Source organism: Mangifera indica, chromosome 3 (assembly GCF_011075055.1).
Source record: "Mangifera indica cultivar Alphonso chromosome 3, CATAS_Mindica_2.1, whole genome shotgun sequence".
In the NCBI taxonomy this organism is placed as follows: Eukaryota; Viridiplantae; Streptophyta; class Magnoliopsida; order Sapindales; family Anacardiaceae; genus Mangifera; species Mangifera indica.
The window spans coordinates 28770-49594 of NC_058139.1; the positions used below are offsets into that span (position 1 = coordinate 28770).

Sequence of the window (20825 nt, forward strand, 5' to 3'; positions counted from 1 at the left end):
GATACTCCCTAGGCTGCCTTCTGTATTGTTTCCTGTGGGCCTGCGGTGATAAACTCTTGTAATTAGGTTCCCAACAGATTACAATCCCACAAATCTAGGATTTGGCTTCGTAAATTAGTAATAATTAATTGCCTAAAATAGTCAGATCACAATCCCAACAAATCTGGGATTTAACTTTCCCACACTTTCCCTCAAGTTGGTGAATATATATCTATTATTCCTAGCTTGCTTATGGTTGATTCAAATCCCGGACTTAACATAGTTTTCATGAGGATATCAGCTTCTTGAGATCTTGTAGGAATGTATGACAAATTGATGCCATCGTTTTCGACTTCTTGCTTAATAAAATTTCAATCAATTCTTACAGGCTTCATTTTGTCATGTTGGACTGGATTTTTGGCAATGTTGATGGCTGACTTGCTATAACTATACAACTTGGTTGGAACAGATAGAGGCATTTGCAGGTCCTTCATCAACTTTTCCAGCCAAATTACCTCGCCTATTCCTTAGGCAATTGCTCTATATTCTACTTCTACACCGCTGCAAGCAACTACAGATTGCTTTTTGCTTCTCCAAGTAACTAGATTACCCTATAACTTGGTGTAGTACTCGGATGTAGACCTGTAATCTTTAATAGACCCTGCCTAATCTGCATTAGCAAACCACGTGATTCCTCTTTCTTCATTTTTCTTGAATAAAAGGCCTTTACCTGGTGTCCCCCTTAAGTATCTCAAGATGTGAGTCACTGCATCAGGATGTTTTTTAGTAGGACAATGCATGAATTGGCTCAAAACACTTACAACATATACAATATCTGGACGAGTGAGAGACAAATAGATAAGTTTGCCAACTAGTCTTTGGTATCTTCTTTTGTCCACGGGTGATTCACTTCTAGTTGTATTCCCATTCCAACCCTTTTCTAATGGTGTGCCAGTTGGCTTGCTCCTATGGTTACCGGTCTTTTTCAAAAAATCTAAAGTGTATTTTCTTTGAGAGATAAAAATGCCCTATCTACTCGTAGCTACTTTCATCCTTAGGAAGTACCTTAATTTTCCAAGATCTTTAACCTCAAAATTTAATCTTAACTGTTTCCTGAGATTCTTTAGTTCTTGGTTGTCATCACTTGTGATTATAATATCGTCCACATATACTATCAATATTGTTTTCTTTCCATCTCTTGAATGTTTTGTGAACAATACATGATCAGTTTATCCTTGTTTGTAACCAAGCCAATTGAGTGTAGTGCTAAATCGCTTGAACCATGCTTTTGGTGACTGCTTAAGGCCATAGAGTGATTTCTTCAATTTGCACACTTTACCCTTTTTCTCTGTTGTTTCAAAACCAGGAGATATTTTCATATAAATTTTTTCGTCTTTTTCCTCATTAACGAATGCATTCTTCACATCTAGTTGATGAAGCTCCCATTCCAAATTAGGAGCAAGAGACAAAAGAACTCTGATACAGACCTGCTTCAACTCGGAAATGATTAAATTTCGGTCCCTTATGAGAGCATTTGCCCCTTCAATTTTGGAACTGTCTTCTGCCCATCGAAAGAGTGGTGGAAGGTCCCTCCCATAGACTACCTTGAAAGGTGCCATTCCAACGGAGCTATGGAACGATGTATTATACCAATACTCAACCCAAGCAAGCCAATTAAGCCAACTTTTAGGCTTACCGTTGTAGAAACAACGTAAGTACGTTTCAATGCTTTGATTGACAACTTCGGTTTGGTTGTTAGTTTGCGGGTGATAGGCTGAGCTGTATTTCAAAGTCGTTCCTGCTATCTTAAACAACTCCCTCCAAAAGTAACTCATAAAAACACTATGTTTATCAGTGACTATAGATTGTGGGTACCCATGCAAACGTACTATTTCTCTAGCAAATAATTCAGCGATGTCTTGTGTGGTATATGGCCTTCGAATGGCTAAGAAATGCCTATATTTTGATAAACGATCGACTACCACTAGAATGGTATCTATTCCCTTGATTCTTGGCAGCTCAGTGATAAAATCCATTGATACGTCTTCTCAAATCTATAATGGAATTGGTAAGGGTTGTAGAAGTCCAGTAGGAGACATAGTATCATACTTCATCCTTTGACAGATTTCACACTCTGAAACAAATTTTTTGGTGTCAAATTTCATACCCTCCCAGTAAAGAACCGCTGCAACCTTTTTATAAGTTTTGAGGAAGCCAGAGTGGCCTCCCATGAGAGAAAGGTGAAACTCAGTTAACACCTTAAGAATAAATTAGGACTCACCTAGGATGACCAACCTATCTTTATAAAAAAACAGTCCTCCACGCACTGAATATTTAGGAAATTCTGATGGTTTACGCAGAACAGCCTGAATTTTTTGTTGCAGCTTGCTGTTGTTCTCAACTTCTCGCAATAGCCCTTCTTCAGTTCCCAATTTAGGCGCCGATATGGCCTTAAATTCTTCAACAAATCTAGGATTCTGAGAGAGCGTATCTGCTGTCTTATTCTCACACCCCGGCCTATATACGATCTCGAAGTTGTATCCAAGTTATTTAACTAACCAATGCTGCTGATCATGGCTAATAATTTGTTGTTCTGTCAAAAATTTTAAACTACGCCAATCCATTCGAATCTTGAAATGCCTCTCCAATAAATAATGTCTCCATTTCTGTAATGCCAACACAGTTGCCATCAATTCATGCTCATATATTGATCTACTTCGATTTCTCTGAGACAGTGTTTTACTAAGGTATGCAATCGGCCTCCTTTCTTGCATTAATACTGCACCTAACCCTATTCCTGATGCATCTGTTTCTACCACGAACTCCTTGGAAAAATTTGGCATTGCCAAGACCGGTATAGTGGTTACAACTCTCTTCAAAGCTTCAAAGGATTCTTATGTTGTCTCACTCCAATAGAAAACATTTTTTTTGAGAAGATTGGTGAGTGGTTCTACCACCTTACTATAGTCTTTTATGAAACGCCGGTAATACCCAATCAACCCTAGAAAACCCCTCAAGTCACGTATGTCTTTCGGTGTTGGCCATGATTCCATATCTTTGATTTTTCGTAGGTCTGCTTCCACCCCTTTGTGAGAAATAACATGCTCAAGATACTTAACCTTGCTCTGCCCATAAATGCATTTTTTTGGATTCAGTACCAACTGGTGTTCTGAAAGTGTATTCAAGACAGTTCGCAAGTGGCACAAATGATTTTTAATCCCCTTGCTATATATTAAAATGTCGTCGAAGAATACGAGAACAAATTTGCGAAGGTAAGGCTGAAAAATGTCATTCATTAAGCATTGGAATGTCGCAGGTGCGTTCGATAACCCAAAAGGCATCACGAGAAATTCGTAATGCCCATCGTGAGTGCGAAATGCAGTTTTCTCTATGTCTTCATCCCTCACCCTAATCTAGTGGTAACCTAACTTGAGATCAAACTTGCTGAAGATGTCTGCTCTAGCGAGTTCATCGAGTAGCTCGTTAACAGTTGGCATAGGGAATTTATCAAGTATCGTAAGTTTGTTTAAGGCCCTATAATCCACACAAAACCACCATCCCCTGTCCTTCTTCCTTACTAAAATAACAGGACTTGAATACGGGCTGACACTAGGGCGGATTACTCCTGCAGCCAACATCTCCTATACAATTTTTTTTATCTCTCCCTTCTAATAATATGGGTACCTGTAGGGTCGTAAGTGGGGTGGTTGGGCTCTTGTCACTAGTCTAATAGCGTGATCCCTGTCCCTCTTTGGCAGTAGGCCTTTCGGTTCTCCAAATGTCGTTGTGAATTCTTTCAACAACTCGACTATTTCGAGAAGAATTTGCTTCTGACAATCTTCACTTTCCTCTGTTACTAGTCCCTACTCTATCAAATAGCACTCATCTTCCACATTGATAATTTTTGCTATTAATCTAAAAGAAGATTCCAATCTTAACAAAGACCACTTTCCCTACCAAATGACTCTCTTGTTGTCCCATTCGAATCGCATTGTTTGACTCTTCCAATTGATTCTCACTTCACCTAAACGATTGAGCCACTCTACTCCAAGAATTATATCTATGCTTCCTAAACTGAATGGCAGAAAATCTTGTTGTAGTGTCACCCCTTGGATGGTCAATTTCACCCCGTCGCATTTTCCTATCCCTTTCACCTTCCTATCATCCCCCAAGACTACTGAGAATTTAGCTGCCTTAACAGGGATGCTCTATTCAGCCACTAATTTTTCCGAAATGAAATTATGCGTGGCTTCGTTATCAATCAAAACAATTACCTTTTTGCCCTCTAAATCTCATAATAATTTCATAGTTTTTGGTGACACCAAACCTGCCACAGAACTGACGTTCAAATTTGCTTCCAATTCCCTCCCCTTCATTGCCTCATGTTCGGCATCATTATCTTCGCCATTGTCATCTGCCTCTTCTTCACAACTGATCATTACTCTCAATTGTCGGAATTTACACAGATGGCCCGGCACAAACTTCTCATCACACCTAAAACACAGACCCTTCTTTATCTTCATTCGATACTCTTCATTGGACAACCACCGTGACCCTTTTTCTCCTCTCTAATTGGAAGAAGTCACACCTGAATTTGTTGGAGCTCTGAATGTGTTTGTTGTGGCTGGGTTTATGTTTGTGCGATTGGAAGTTTTGATTAATTTGGGAACGAGATGGGTTAGAAATTGGGTGATTAAATGGTTGGGTTGGAGGCTGGGCTGATTGGGTTGAGCGGTTGAAGTTTGGGTATTGCATGGGTTTAGCTGAGGTGCTAAAGTAGGCTGGGTTAGTTGAGAAGCCTGAGTTGGGTGAAGATCGGGCTAGTCCATATGATTGTTTTGGGCTTGGTTTTCCAGATTGGGTGGTTTGCCTACCATTTATCACAATATTCTTCCTTTCCACTTCAACAGCCCTTTCCATCGTCTCTTCCAGTGTTTTTGGATGGAAAAGCCGAATTTCTTCACGTATATCATCCACCAGACTGTTCAAAAAAAGTACAGTAAGTATCTCCTCTGAAACTCCGTCAACAGCCGCCGAAAGGAGTTTGAATCAACTCCGAAACTTACGCACTGTGTTCGTTTGTTTGAGGGAGAATAATTTTTCTTGCGCCGTTCGTGCGTTGTTTGGTTGAAAGCGTTTCAGCACTTCGCTTCTAAATTCTTCCCAATTGGAGAACGGTTGCCTCTTTTCTCTCCACCGAAACCAGTGGAATGCCCCTCCTTCCATGCAAATCCAGTAGCAGTCAACTTTTCTCTTTCTGTTAGTTGATTAACAAAAAAGTAGCGCTCCACTCTCTCCACCCATTCTAGACCATTTTCTCTATCGAAGAGAGGTAGATCTAGTCATCGATATTGGAAATCTCGATGCATGTTTCCGCTATGAATCTCTCCTTTGCCTTCGTTGTTTGTAGCTTCGTCTTCTTCAGCTATTTCTTCGGTTCTGTCAGGGACTGGTATTGGTATGGGTTCTTCAGGGGTCGGGTTGGAGGGGGAGGTCTCCTATCCCATCGGCGCTTTGCCTTTATCGCCACCGTTCCTTCCTACCATGGCTTCCTTCAAGTCTTAAAGGTACCCCCTCATGACTTCCACACTTTTTTCCAGCCCTTCCATTTGAGTTTGTGTTTCCGTCATCTTGGCTCCGACATCTCGGTTCATCTCCTCCAATTTACTTCCCACCTCTATCATTTTTTCTTGGACTGTAAACATCTCTTTCTCGAGTCCTTCCACTTGATTTTCCATCCTTGTCATACTCTGATACCACGTTGATACAGACCTGGTTCGCTGGCGCCACACGCGACTATTCGTTCAATTAATTGTAACGTCAATGAATCACTCCGACGACAATGTAACAGAATATGTTTGGAAACTGTAGAAACTGAAATTCAGAGTATATTTTTATTCATATCTTTACTATTACAGAGATACGTTTATATATACACATTAGGTATTCTAGACTAGGAAACAGAATATTTCATTCTTATAATTGAGATCCTAAAATCAGCGTCTACCATACTTAATTCCTATAATTAAGCTCTATATCCACTAATGCACATATTTACAGATTCTGTAACACTCCCCTTCAAATTGGAGCATAGATGTTAATCATGCCCAACTTGTTACAAATATAATCAATCCGAACCCTATTTATAGTCTTAGTGAAAATATCCCTTAACTGTTCTCCAGTCTTCACATATTTTGTAGAAATAAAGTTTTGTTGAATCTTCTCTCGAGCGAAATGACAATCAATCTCAATATGTTTAGTTCGTTCATGAAACACGGGATTAGAGGCAATATGAAGAGCAGCTTGATTATCACGCCATAATTGCGTTGGTAAGGACATCTGGAAACCTACTTCAGTCAAGAGTTGATATACTCACATTATCTCACACACGGACTGAGTCATAACTCTATATTCTGATTCTGCACTAGATCGGGACACAACACTTTGCTTCTTGCTCTTCCATGATACCAAATTTCCTCCAACAAAGACACAATAACCAGTGGTGGATCTTCTATCTATCTTGGAACCTGCCCAATCTGCATCTGAAAAACATTCAATATTAGTGTGACCATGATTTCCATACAATATACCACGTCTAGGAGCACCCTTCAAGTAGCACAAAATTTGCTTCAAGGTTGCCCAATATTAGTGTTCGTTTTCAGAAGGAACAGGCAGCGCGTGTGGGTCACGCGCTGAGCTTCCGGTAACCGGATTCTGGGAAACTGACGATCGGCGAAGCGCACTCCTTTCTAGGGTGGCGGTGAGAACTAATGGCCACTCTACACTGGTGAACTACGAAATTGCTCTCTAGGGCTACGAAATTTCTGAATTTGCACACTAGGGCAAACCGGGCTCTAATACCATGTAGAAACTGAAATTCAGAATATATTTTTATTCATATCTTTACTATTACAGAGATACGTTTATATATACACATTAGGTATTCTAGACTAGGAAACAAAATATTTGATTCCTATAATTGAGATCCTAAAATCAGCGTCTACCATACTTAATTCCTATAATTAAGCTCTATATCCACTAATGCACATATTTACAAATTGTAACAAGAACAATGGATATGAGAGATATTTGTATTGATAATTTTCTGGAATATAGATATTAGTTCACAGTTTCAATGTTTCTACCAACACAAATATTACAAAAGTAATTAACACCAACAGATGCTAACGCCCCACAGTTAACCCAAAATTTGACTAAATTCGTAACAGCACATAACAACTCCAGCTTTCGAGAGACTGGTTTCTCCACACTCTAATTCTTCTTCATTCCTTGTTCTGCCCCCTTCCCGTGGTTCCCCCCAGGGCTATATCTTTCCTTATTGCCTTCCCAGTTGACCTTTTTTCTTGGTTTGCCATTTTTGGCTGAGACATTCTGGGTGTCCCTTTAAACAGTTGCATCTTTGTTATCCTTTTTTCTGTTAATGTCAGTTTTGTCCCTGAATCCACCTCTGTTTTTTCTTGTCTTCCTTCCGTTTCCTCCAGGCTTTCTTTGCCAACAGCTGTCTGCCATTTGTTTCTTCTTGAATACTGTCGCCTGTCCTCTCTTCAGCTCTATTTTTCCTTTGTTTCTTCACATACACTTTAATCCTAAAAAACTCTAATGGAATTTAACTTGGCAATTGGAGCAAAAGTCTCCTCATAATCTATCTCATAAATTTAAGTGAAGCCTTAGGCAACTAACTTGGCCTTTTACTTCTCAATGCTCCTATTGGACTTGTATTTTATTGAAAACCCCCACTTGTTTCCAACGACTTTCATATTCTTGGTTAACTCCATGACAGCCCATGTATCATTTTCAACTAGTCCCCTCATCTCTTCCAATTCTACCGGCTTCGACTTGGGATCTTGTAAGGCACTTTGTATATCTTTAGGAACCTCCACCTGGTCAATGCTTGTAGTGAATTCCTTCAATTGCAGTGACAACTTTGAATATGCCAACTGATTAGAAATACAATAATTGACACATGATCTTACTCCCTTCCAAAGAGCTATGGGCATGTCCAAGTCATTGACCATAACGATGTCCTCCCTTACGGCTTCATCGGGTGGACTTAACTCCAGGTTCAATTCTTGGCTTTGTTGAGGAGCTCTAGGCCTTCGAGAGTAAACCATAATTGGTTTTTCAGAATTATGTTCTTTCCTTTGTTCGGTCACTTGGGGTTAGGCAGGTTTAACAGTTACGACTTCCGGTTCAAATATAGGTTGAGGGTTTGGTTGAGGGGTCGAAAGTGATATAGGAAGAGAAATAATATGATCCCAATGCCTTTATTCTCTTGATATCTCCCCTTAGAGAGAAGCATTGGTGTAGAATGGTTGATTTTCAAGGAAAGATACATTACAAGAAATAAAAAAATTTCAAAAAGATGAACAATAGCACTTGTATCCTTTTTGTGTTGGAAAGTATCCAACAAACACACTCTTTAAGGCTCTAGGCTCAAGTATATTGTGGTTGGGGTGGTAATTATGGACGCATATAGTACAACCAAAGACTTTAGGGGAGAGAGAGTTAAGGATTCTAGTGTAGGTAAAGTATTCTAGTAGAGTACTCAAGGGAGTCCGAAATGCAAGGATCTTAGAGGAAAGACGGTTGATCAAGTAGGATGTTGTAAGTACTGCCTCCCCCCAATATATATTTGACATTGAACTTGTAAACATCGTAGAATGGGCAACTTCTAGAAGATATCAATTCTTTCTTTCAACCACCCCGTTTTGTTGGGGAGTATAGGCACATGAACTTTGATGTAAAATTCCATTTTTAGAAAGATATTGGTTGAATTCATTAGAGAAATACTCTTGATCATTGTCTGTACAAAGAACATGGATTGAAGATTGAAAAACATTCTAAATGAGCTTATAGAATTGTTTGAACAGTGTAGACCTCAAACTTTTCTTTCAAGAGGTAAACCCAACAAACCCTTGTGTGGTCATCTATAAAAGTGATGAACCATCTCGTACTAGTCAAACTAGGTGTGCGTGTTGGACCCCAAATGTCACTATGTATCAAATGGAATGGTTTGGAAGGTTTATATGAATGCATCAAATAGTTATTTTGAGGCTATTTATATAGAACACAATGCTCACACTGAAATGAACTTCTTTCTTTATTGACAAAAAGTTGAGGATACAAGGCTTTAAGGTATAGGAAACTAGGGTGACTTAAACGCTTATGCTATAACATAACATCATAATGTGAAATAGAAGAAAGAGCTAATTTATTAACACAAGTTTAGAGTTGTGCAAAGTTTCGGAAATGTATTAAAGGCCATCCTTCTCCGTAGCACTGCCAATCATCTTCCCCAAAGTCATGTCCTGAAATTCACAGTGAAACGGAAAAAATGTCACGCCACAATTCATATCTTTAGTCACTTTGCTAATAGACAACAGATTACATTTCAATTTTGGCACATATAAGACAGATTTCAACTTTAAATTTGATAAATAAGCTGTTCCTTGACCTATTGCTAAAGATACTATACCATTTCCCACTGAAATATTAATGTTACGATCACATGCCCCATAGGTTGATAGAGTATCTATTGATCCTGTCACATGGTCTGAAGCACCTATGTCCACAATCCATAAGTTTTCACCAAGTTTTTTAGATAACAAAGAGTGTCTTATATTACCTTTTTGGGCAACTGATGTTGTTGGTTTAGAAGATCCTGTTGTATCCAAGGTTTTTGACACTTTGGTTTGGTTCAGGAGTTGGTGCAAAAGTGCAATCCAGTCTGCTGGCAAATGGAGATTGCTGGATTTCTCAGTTTCAAATTCTGATGCGTAGGCTGATTGGTCTGGACCATTTGGGCTACGAGGTTTCCAATTTGTTGGCTTGCCATGTATCTTCCAACACGTCTCTCTTGTGTGGTATAGTTTATTGCCACAGACAAGTCAACCAAACAGTTTGCTTTGAATAAAATAATAGCAGCCTGTCCAAGTGGGAGCAGGAAGATTACTTGTCTGTGAAGCACATAGTCTTTGAATCGCTGGGTCGTCATGCCTCTGGAAACACCACAAGGAGTTGGTAAGATTGTGGTGGCTTCTTAGCATGCATCCTCATGTCTGGTTGGAGAACATGGTTCCTTTTAAGAAGGACGACCATTCCTTGCCACCTATTATGCTTTCCAAGGACATTTCCCTCTCCTGCTGCACCAACCCCATTGGCCATACTTCTAGACTTTGGATCTCTTGCATTGTCATTGAATGCTTTCGCCTCCAGCTATCTAATGTTCGTTGGTTTGTTCTCAGTGGTGACGATAGTGTCTCCAATGTAGTTAATCTTGTTACTGTTCTTGGCAAGTATAATCCTTTTGGATGGTGTATATGGGTAGCCCCTGTAAGAGCCACTCTGCTAATACCTATTTTCGTCCCTCTGTGGCCTTTGGAGGTGGTGGGATTGCCATTTGCTACCCGCTGGCTGAAGACCTCTCCAAAATTCATGATGACTGTCATGAGAGATATCTTAAGCTTTGTGGAAGTGATGACCACCTCCACGCCTATATTACCGAACTAGGCATACTTTTAACTGTAAAGTATGGCTTCCATCAGGTAATTGCCATCTTTAATACTTTGTGATTTGCATCATTTGTCTGTAGTAGAAGTAGACTTAGCTGTTTTTAAATAGAATCCCGCAATTTTCTTTTTGGTTTTACTTTTATAGCAGGGGGATATTAGGGGTAATGCAAATGGTCTTCTATCTACTCATCCTGTCGCACCATTTGTATCCGTTCACCATGTTGAAGCTGTGGATCCTTTTTATCCTGGTTTGACATCTTTGGCTAGTTTAAAACTCTTTACCAAAGCCATGAAAATGCATCCCAGGAGCTTTTTACAGCGATCAATTTGTTATGACTGGGAAGGCTCTTATACATTTTCAGTTTCACTCAGTATGTTGTTCAAGTCTACCCAAACATTGTGCTTCCCCGTGACCTAGACCGCCTTGAGAAGACTTACTCTGCTTGTAATAGAATAAGTCATCGCAATGAATTTGACTTTGACACCAGGAATCTTCATAAATCTTTTTGTTAAAAGCTGATTTTATTTTCTTGAAAGATATAGATAGGCAAGGCAATGTTATCGTAGGATCATACGTAGGAGCCACAGGAAAAGATTATTTGAAAAGAAAAGTTTTTTGCTTTCCACAGTCACCTCCTCTGCTTCATGTCAAGAATGTCCAGGTCTTGGGCTATCCTCCAAGGAAACATTGGCATTTGGTGTGTTTCTTTCTCTTCTTTCTTTGTATGATCTCAGTTTGAATTACTAATGTTTTCAACGCCCTTGGACAGGTTCCTAGTAGATTTTGTTGCAAAATAAACCAAACCAATGATGAAATTCTTAAAATAACAGTTGGCCAATGTGGGAATGGAGCTATAAGTTCTGTTATTGATTCTGTGTGAATACTAGACAAGATGGTGGCACTTGGTTTGAGCACAACCATGTAGAATGTGAATTAAGTAGAGAAGAAGGGTCTCAACTACCTTAGTTTTTTGCATTGTTTAGCCACATCAACTTCACCTCTGTTTTGCAATGACCATTACACAACTTACATCCAACATTTTCAAAACACATGCGTGCAGATTGAAGATATGAGATTGCATCATTGCTAACCATCAGTTTGGAAATGCATTTTCTGCGATCATTTTTACTCAGAAGGTAATTACTTATAAACCAACACCAAACTATTGGAAATTGCTAATGAAATGAACTTAATATTGCCAGTTTGACAAAACGAAATGCTCACTTAATTGCCTTGTACCTCTAACATTGTTGAGTTGTTTGTACTTTCTGTGTACTCAGTTTGTTCTTTGGTTTCATTTTGTGATTCTTTTTATTTATTTATTTATTTTTGGTATGAAGGAAACAAAAGATTGTGGGGGATCATTCATGGGTTTTGTTTGAAAGACCAGTGGTATAATTGAATTGAATTTGAAAATTTCTCAAGATTAGTACGCAATAAGGAGGTTTTAGAGTGTAATGGCATTTTCTCAAAATATAACTTGATGAGAGTAAATGATTGGCATAAAGTATCTGACTCTATCAAGGACAAGCTTAATGTTAGTACTAACTATTAGGGTGATAACTGATTTGTGGATTGTCAAGATCTTCGCACTTGAATCTATAATGATTGAAGAAATGGTATTTGGAACATGAACAAAGTGAATATAAGTATTGTAGGACGTAAATGAAAAATAACGGATTCCATTGGATGTTACAGTAAAATGCCTTAAATAGACTAACTACAAATAAAAATAGAATAAGATATGCCTTCAACAGAATAAGATGACTACAACATTTTAAATTTTCCTAGATATTTAGTTTAATCCTATCAACAGCTTGACCAGGTAATTTCTATGCTTCCCCTTCAATTGGTAAATAAATGTCTGACATTCCCAATTTGGAAGCTAGATCAAACCCTTTTCTGGGTGGTCTTTTTATTAGGATATTTGTTGTCTGTTGACATTTTGGGAGGAAGATAGTAACCACGATATTCAACATTTTGGGATATGAATTGTCCGCATGGGGGCTCCACAAATCAATTCTTCAGGTGGAGCACCTGGTTGTTGTAACCCTTTTGCTACAACTGATTTTGCTTGTGCCTTAGTTTCTTTTTGGATAAATTGAGCAACAATAGAATTCAGTTTTTAGAAATTGAGGTAATTAGGTTTATTTTTAATTTATGTTAGTATAAGAGTAATTTAATGTGTACATAATTTAGATATATAGATAATATATCATTTATTCACATAATAATATATCATTTGTATACTTAAATTATATATTAAAACTATATACGTATAGTTTTATTAGTGAACATGATTTAATAAAGCCACCCCTAGATGAACCTTACTTCTTATCTTAGGGTCATTGAGAAAAGTGTCCTGGTTTTGTTGCTTGAGTTGATTTGACTTAATTTGAGTTGATTTCTCTTAGCTCATGATTTTGTCCTCAATATGGTGCATGGCTATGATGGATGATAGAACAGAGAAGGCCATTAGACCGGATGGTTGACTACATTTGATATGTACATAATAGATGACCTTTGCCTCAAAAAAAAAAAAAAAAAAAAGAAAGAAAAGAAAATTGTCTGGCACGGCTTATATGATTGTGTATAGAATTTCTTATTTGGATCAACATTGAGGGGTCCGAATATTAGTTTGACTGATATGGATGCTTTTGAAAGTCAGTAAGTAATTGTCTTTGAGCTTGGGTAGAATTGTGATGTAGATAACTGAAATTGATTATGATGTATAAGTCTACATCCTTGCGGAACATAAATTGGTAATTGCACATTATATACTAAGACATTATTACATGTTTGCCTTTGTGATTATGCTTATGTTTTGCATTTATGCTCATCAAGTCTTTAAAAACTTGGTCTCTTCTACAGCAAATTAATTGACAGAAACAGAAGCCAATGGTATTGAACTTAACTAGGGCTGAGTAAACTTCCGGAGGGAAGGGAGATGCTTGCATCAAGAGACTTGCTTCACTAAATACAAACAAGCCAGTTGTTTTTGACATGGTCGAACCTTATGTACGGATTGTGCCTAATCAAAATGGGCCTTTTGGCAATCTTGGGAGTAAGATAATGAATTTGTCTAGGAAATTCTGCCCACTATTTGAGAATGATCAAGATCTGAGTTTCTAATATTTGTTTCTTTTGGGGATTTTCATTAATAGAATTTTGAATTAAATATATGTAGATTTGAGTTTCTACTATTTGTTTTAAATGTTGAATATATATATTTTTTTTTAGGTAATGAAAAATTTTATTTGAGTCAGACTATCTCTATTATTAGTATATTAAGTTAAGACTTTAATTTTGAAATGTTGTCTGAGGGAACTCATATTATTTTATTTTATTTTGGTAAATAAACTCTTATAATGTCACTTAATCTACTCCTTGGAGGAAAAAAGAAAAAAGTGCAATATTGTTTTTAGATTTTTGTGGAGTTAAACCCTTGGGATGTAATTTCAGGAAATCCTAACGGGGACAGTAATATGAGTCGTACTTTGTTTGGACGAAAGAATGTAGAAACAGAGAAAAAAAATTAGCCTTGCAGGACAAGCCCTTTTCTTCTATAAAGTCGACGTGGAATAATCGAGCAATGTCGTTCCTTTCATATCAATTTACTTGAAGAAGATGGGGCTGGGCCTTGCAGGATAGACCCTTTCTTCTTATAACATTAAAATATGCAAATTTCTTATTCATCACAATTCCATTCCGGTTACTTCACTCTCTTTCAGACAAACGTACAAAACCCTTACAGATGCTGGAGGTTAATTAATTGCATGATAGTTGCTTTAGGCAGTGGAAGCATGGGCGAATCAACTTTAAGTTTGGCCTTATCAAGATTATACTTTTATTTATTTAATATATTGATTGTAAGATTAATGATAAAATTTGATTTTTTATTTACTCGAATTGATTAATTCAATTTAGAAAAGATTAATCCAATTTGGCTCAAATGAGATTTCTCTCCTAAAAAGAAACGTTATAGCATTACCAGTGATAGGATTGGATTTAAATCGAGTCAACTCAAACTTGACTCAATCAAGTCCAAAATGAGCCGGCCTTAGCCGAGCTCGAGCTCGAGCTACTCGTTAGATTTTCTAATTAAAATTTTTGATACAAAACGATATCGTTTTGATCAATATGTATTAAAACGACGTTGTTTTGATAATGAAAAACGAGTCAAACTTAAACTCGACTCGATCAAGTCTAAAACTAATCGATCTTAGCTAAGTTCGATCGAGTTCAAGCTTAAACTCGAGTCAACTTTATATGAACCAAACCAAATTCAAATTTGATTCGATTTGAATCTAACCCTAACCAGTGATAATAAATGAGGTAATTGGGGGTTGGATATGCCGAATAGAGGAAGATGAAAATGAGAAGCAAGAGGCATGTGCACCGATTTAGGGCATAGCATAATTGGGTAGATGCCGGGCAGTTGGGTGGTTCACAAATCCGGGAGAAACGCCACGCACGTTCTTACTAGCACCTGGGGCCCTCTTACAGCTGTACCGATCTGTTATTGTCTGCCTCCTCCAGGCCTCCTTTCCTTTTGTATATTTCATTACGATATTATAATGCTGGTTTAGTTTAGTTGTCTTTAATTATATAATTAATCAAAATTATCAAAGGACCTCAACCTTACTGTTTCACATTCCATTACAGCCTTTGTTAAATTCAATTAACAAACACCGTTGTTGTAATAAACCTACGGCCTCTATCACATGGAGCTTTTGAGATGATCAGATGGGACCGACAGTACATAACTTGCTTTATTTTAAGGCCAAACGACTATGTCCCACCCAAAGTATATTGTAATCTCAAGTTTTCACTCTTTAATTATGAAAATATCAAACACCCACCCATGACTGGTTAAATTTAATAAAACTCTAACGGTGGTAAGGGTAAAATTGTCATTTTCTCTATAATATTAAAAATAAACTAAAATAAAATCTACTTTTACCCCCATAAACTTTAAAAACTAAAATTTTCCCCCAGCCTAAGTTTTAAAAAATCATAGTTTTACTCTAGGGTTTTGTTTTGAAATCTCCGACGACATCTTCGGCTCCATTGCTGACGACTTCTCCCTACCGAAGCATCCTCTCCTCCCGGCGATCTCTTTCCTCCCATTTGGACGTCTGATCGGCATCGGATAAGCAGTGGAAGACGAAGAACTTCGTCGGGGAAGACGAAGTTCTTCGCCTTCCCAGTCGTCGTCGTCTGAGAAGACGATTGTCTTCCCAAACGACAAAGAAGAGATCGATCGATCTCGTCTTCGTCGTCTGAGAAGACGATTTCTCTTCTCAGACGATGTCTCTCTACACCGGATGAGTTGGGGTGGAGTTGAGGGGGGCCGTAGGTGGAAGAGAAACCGTCGGAAGGGGAAGACGGTCGATGATGGCATCGGAGAAAGTGAAAAGGTTTGGAAATAAACCCTAGGGGAGAAATACGATCTTTTCAAACTTAACTTAGGAAAAAAATGTTAATTTTTAAACTTTTAGGAGGAAAAATGAGATTAAATTTACCTCCGTTAGGGTTTTATTAAATTTAACTGATCATGAGTGGGTATTTGATGTTTCCATAGTTAAATGGTAGAAACTTGAGATTACAACATACCTTAGGTGGGAAATAGTCGTTTGGCTTTATTTTAAACTAAAGTCATCAGGCTGGCTGCCAATGCCATAGCCATTCCTTATGTACATCTTACTGAGTTACGGTTAATTTTTAACTCTAGTTAAGTTGGAGCGTAGATTCCTCTTTTAAATATCAAAATTCTCTCTTGAATGTGGCCAATCCAACTCTGCCACGTGTTACATTTCAACATTATTGAACTTCAAAACTAAGATGAGTCGCACTGGATTTTAGATAAAAATTAAATAAATATATAACTAAAATAAATTAATGGAAGAAATGTTGGTAAAAGTGGTTTTAACAATTATTAGCAGCAAAGTGAGAGCCGCTGACAACACAGCATCTCCTTCACTTCTCTCTCTTAATCATCATCATCATCCTCTAATCGTCATCTCCATTCATTTTTTTTTTTCTATCTCTCTCTCTCTCCACAACTCATCCATTTTTCCTTTTCTTTTTACTCTTTATCAATTTTTGCAGTGCAGCTCGCAGTTGATGATGATGATGATTATGCCCTGGTGTTTGTCTTCTCTTTCTTCTTTACTGCTGGCTTTCTACATGAATTTTGTTCAGATTAGAATTATTTATTATTAATAAAAAAATTAAAGGAAAAAAAGGAATATTAACCTACATCAGCTTCAGAAGGAGAGCACTAACTCGTAGGAATTCTCTTTCTAGCTTTCAATCTTTCCAGTTGTCCACTGTTCCGTCTTCTTCTTCTTCTTTTATAATTTTGTTGGTTACATCATCACCCCATCTTTCACCAAACTTGTCTTCTTACTCTTTTTCTCTCTCTCACAACCTGCTTCAATTATCCCATTTCTCCCTCCCTACCTAAGCTAGCAGTCACAAGAAGAGTGAGGGAAGGAAGGTGATACAAGTTTTTGTAAATGAAGAGAAACACGGTGATGCAGTGGTAACAGCAGCAAGAGTTTTAATTCATTAGACTGACAAGTGGCTGTCATTGATTAATAAGAAAGTAAGGAAGATATGCAGCAAGGAGCTGGATCCCAATCTCAATGCACGGAGATGACTCCAGCAACTACAACCATGGGGCAGCAGCCAGTAGAATCAGCTTCACCAATTAGCAGCCGGCCACCTAGTAATATGGATGAACTTATAAGACTTTCTTCAGGTTGTGGAGATGAGGATGCAGAAGGCGACCGGGCTGGTGGATTAGCAAGCGGCAACAGGTGGCCCCGTCAAGAAACACTAGCACTTCTCAAGATTAGGTCTGATATGGATGCGGCCTTCCGTGATGCTACCATTAAAGGTCCTCTATGGGAAGATATCTCCAGGTATCATATGATTATTATTATTATTACCCGAAATTTATATATCTTAATTAAAATTTTCCTTCCTGCTTCTGGACCGGAGATCTCATTGTGCACACAAAACACAAACGCACGCACATGCCTTGACGATATTAAGGCATCTTTTCCTTCTTTCTACGAGTGGCCCAGATCTGCTGCATGTATTCTATCCAATCCCCTCTCACCTCCTTCTATTTTTATCCTTTTTTTAATCTATATATCTATCTATTGAAAATCCCGAGAGAAATTCTTTACTTTTTCATATTAATAAAATAAGCAAATCCATCTTATTGATTTTGATTTCAAAAAAATTATAATAATTTGTGCACTGTTGACGTTGGATGACAGGAAACTAGCAGAGTTGGGATACAAACGTAGTGCCAAGAAATGCAAAGAAAAATTTGAGAACGTCCACAAGTACTATAAGCGAACAAGGGAAGGTAGAGCTGGTCGTCAAGATGGTAAAAGTTACAAATTTTTCAGCCAGCTCGAGGCTCTTCATACAACCACTAGTAACGTGTCAATGCCCGTGACAACTGTCTCCTCAAACACAATCACTTTAGATGTTGCTCCTGTCTCAATAGGGATCCCCATCCCCATCTCTTCATCCGTTATTGCTCCTATGTCTTCCCCTATATTCCCTCCCAATCTCACTGCAACTATTTCACCCACCGTTAACGTTCCTGGATCAACTACTACTACGCCGCAACCATCACAACCACCTCCCAATGCAACTGCAACGGCAACCGCAACCGCAACCGCAACCGCCACCACCACCACCACCACTCCTGTCCGGATCTCCTTTTCCTCTGATACGTCTTCTTCCGCAGAAACTGAGGATGACGATGATGATGAAGACGATATCGACTACCAACGACACCCATCAAATACAGCCACAGGTTGCAGCCGCAAACGCAGAAGGCAATCATTCAGTAGTACCAATAAGATGATGGAGTTTTTTGAGAGTCTAATGAAACAGGTAATGCAAAAGCAGGAAAGCATGCAACAAAGGTTCTTGGAGGTGATAGAGAAGAGAGAGCAAGATAGGATGATAAGAGAAGAAGCTTGGAAGAGGGAAGAGATAGCACGATTGGCTCGTGAGCATGAGCTTATGGCCCAAGAGAGAGCCATCTCTGCTTCAAGGGATGCTGCCATCATTTCCTTTTTGCAGAAGATAACTGGTCAGACCATTCAATTGCCTACTGCTGCTCCGCCACCTCCACCGCCAGCGCCAGCACCAGCACCACCACGGGCGCCTGTGGTAGTTGCACCAGCAATTCCTGCCCAAACACCAACACTGTCGATACCACAAGAACAACGAGATCAACAACCTCAACGACGACATCAGCATCAACAGAAACAGCAAGTACATCAATCCGAACATTCTGGGGCTTTGAGACATCAACCCTCCTCCACATCCTTACCTTCTTCTCAAGTAGTCATTGCAATTCCAGAACAACAGGTACCACCGCAGCCACTGGAGATTGGTGGAAGTGGAAGCTTTGAACCCGCTTCCTCAAGATGGCCTAAAGTAGAAGTTCTTGCACTAATAAAGTTAAGGAGTGGACTTGAACCCAGGTACCAAGAAGCTGGGCCTAAGGGACCTCTTTGGGAAGAAATCTCTGCAGGAATGCAGCGGATGGGTTATAAGAGGAGTGCCAAGAGATGCAAGGAAAAGTGGGAGAATATTAACAAGTACTTCAAGAAGGTCAAAGAAAGTAACAAGAAACGCCCTGAAGATGCCAAAACCTGCCCCTACTTCCACGAGCTGGATGCGCTCTACCGGAAAAAGATCATTGGTAGCTCGAGTTGTACCAGTCAGAATAGAATGGAAGAACCACAGCAGGAGAGCGTCAAATTGGGTCTACCAGCAAATCCCCAAGAAAGTAGTAATGCTCCAACGATAATACCGCCAACACAGTTGACACAACGATCTGAACCAGATAAACAAAATGTTGCTAATGTTGATGCACAAGCAAGTAATGTAGGTTTAACAAGTAGCCTCTTTGGAGAAGGAAATGAAGGATCATCAAAGAAGGTAAAAAAAAAATGAAAAATCTTCTTTTTCTTTTTCAAATAATTCAAAATAGGGGGAAAGAAGACTTTCTCTTATCGTTCTTTATACAGAGTTAAATATATAATTAATTAACATTCCCTTGGGCATTTTCTCACAACAAGGATCTTTTTGATGCCTATTGATTCTTGTTTTCATATTGAAGCCAGAAGACATTGTGAAGGAGCTGATGAACCAGGAGGAGATGCAACAGCAACAGCGAGCGCAGTCCATAATGGATGATTTTGATAAATACAGCGACAGCGAAAATTTGGAGCAACAGGAAGATGATGAGGATGATGAAGATGAGGATTTAGAAGAGAGGAAGATGAGTTATAAAGTAGAATTTCAAAGGCAAAACAAAAACTCATCGAATGGGGGAGGAAAGGGGACACCCTCTTTCTTGGCGGTGGTTCAATAATCTTAAAATCCGGGGGCAGGAGGATTGCAGGTGGTTGGGATTGGCTCTTCATCACCAATATGTACCATATGGACCTTTTTGTTCAGAAACCTAACATTTCAGTTGCAAGCCTCAGAACATAAATTAAAATTATCCAGTATTTTCTTCTTTCCGTTTCTCATCTTCTAACATTTCTTTCATGTTCATCCATCGCTACCACATCGTCATCCTCTTCTTTTTTCTACTAGTTATTGTTGTTGAGCCTTCAAGATGGGGAGTCCGGGGTGGCAACTGCTTTCACATTTTCAATTTATTGATTTGTTGGAGAATAAATAACCGTTGCAAAGGCGCGGAGGGGATTGAATCAAGAGAAACAAAATAAGCTTGCCCAGAAGCAGCAGCAGAATCATCCAAACGTAGGATGGAAAAGTCAGAGAGAAACACAGACCTTGTTATAGAGTGTCCAATTAAGAATCAATAGTTGATTTGATAACAACATAGTATGATTGATTCTTTGTTACTTGTTTAATTTGTTTTGAAATAATAATAATTATTATTATTCTTATAAGTGAAAGAATCTATATATGTTTTCACGTTCTTTATTCTACTTTATCATCATCTCGCTAGAAGTTGTTTCAGTTGTCAAAATTATCACAAGGCACAATGGAGTAAGTAGAGAAATTAAATCACAGTAGAAGTCAAAATTATGGACAGTAAACGCAGTTGTTAATTAGAATGATATGGAGAGTTATTATAACATAAATAATAATTAATGAATCATTTTATAAATGGAGATATAATTAAGCAAATACAAACTCTTAATAGGATAGGATAGGAGATATATATATATATATATATATGTTGGAAAATTGTAAATGGAAATGTAGTCCACTTAGAACAGAACAGAACAGAACAG

General features: G+C 38.4%; 1 protein-coding gene and 1 pseudogene across 2 annotated transcripts; both read left to right on the forward strand.

Annotated features, from left to right (window-relative positions):
* The first annotated feature begins 9564 nt into the window (after window positions 1-9564).
* On the forward strand, window positions 9565-11566 carry LOC123210639 (annotated as a pseudogene).
* Window positions 11567-16453: 4887 nt separating this feature from the next.
* LOC123210969 (trihelix transcription factor GTL1-like) lies at window positions 16454-20477 on the forward strand. Of its 2 annotated transcripts, none has more exons than XM_044629464.1 (3): window positions 16454-17441; window positions 17805-19494; window positions 19680-19830. In XM_044629464.1, the coding sequence occupies exons 1-3, from the start codon at window positions 17134-17136 to the stop codon at window positions 19689-19691; spliced, it is 2010 nt and encodes a 669-aa protein (XP_044485399.1). In that variant the 5' UTR covers window positions 16454-17133; the 3' UTR covers window positions 19692-19830. The 2 variants fall into 2 exon arrangements, with proteins under 2 accessions (XP_044485399.1, XP_044485398.1); XM_044629463.1 differs by having other exon boundaries at window positions 16456-17441; window positions 19676-20477.
* Window positions 20478-20825: the final 348 nt, after the last annotated feature.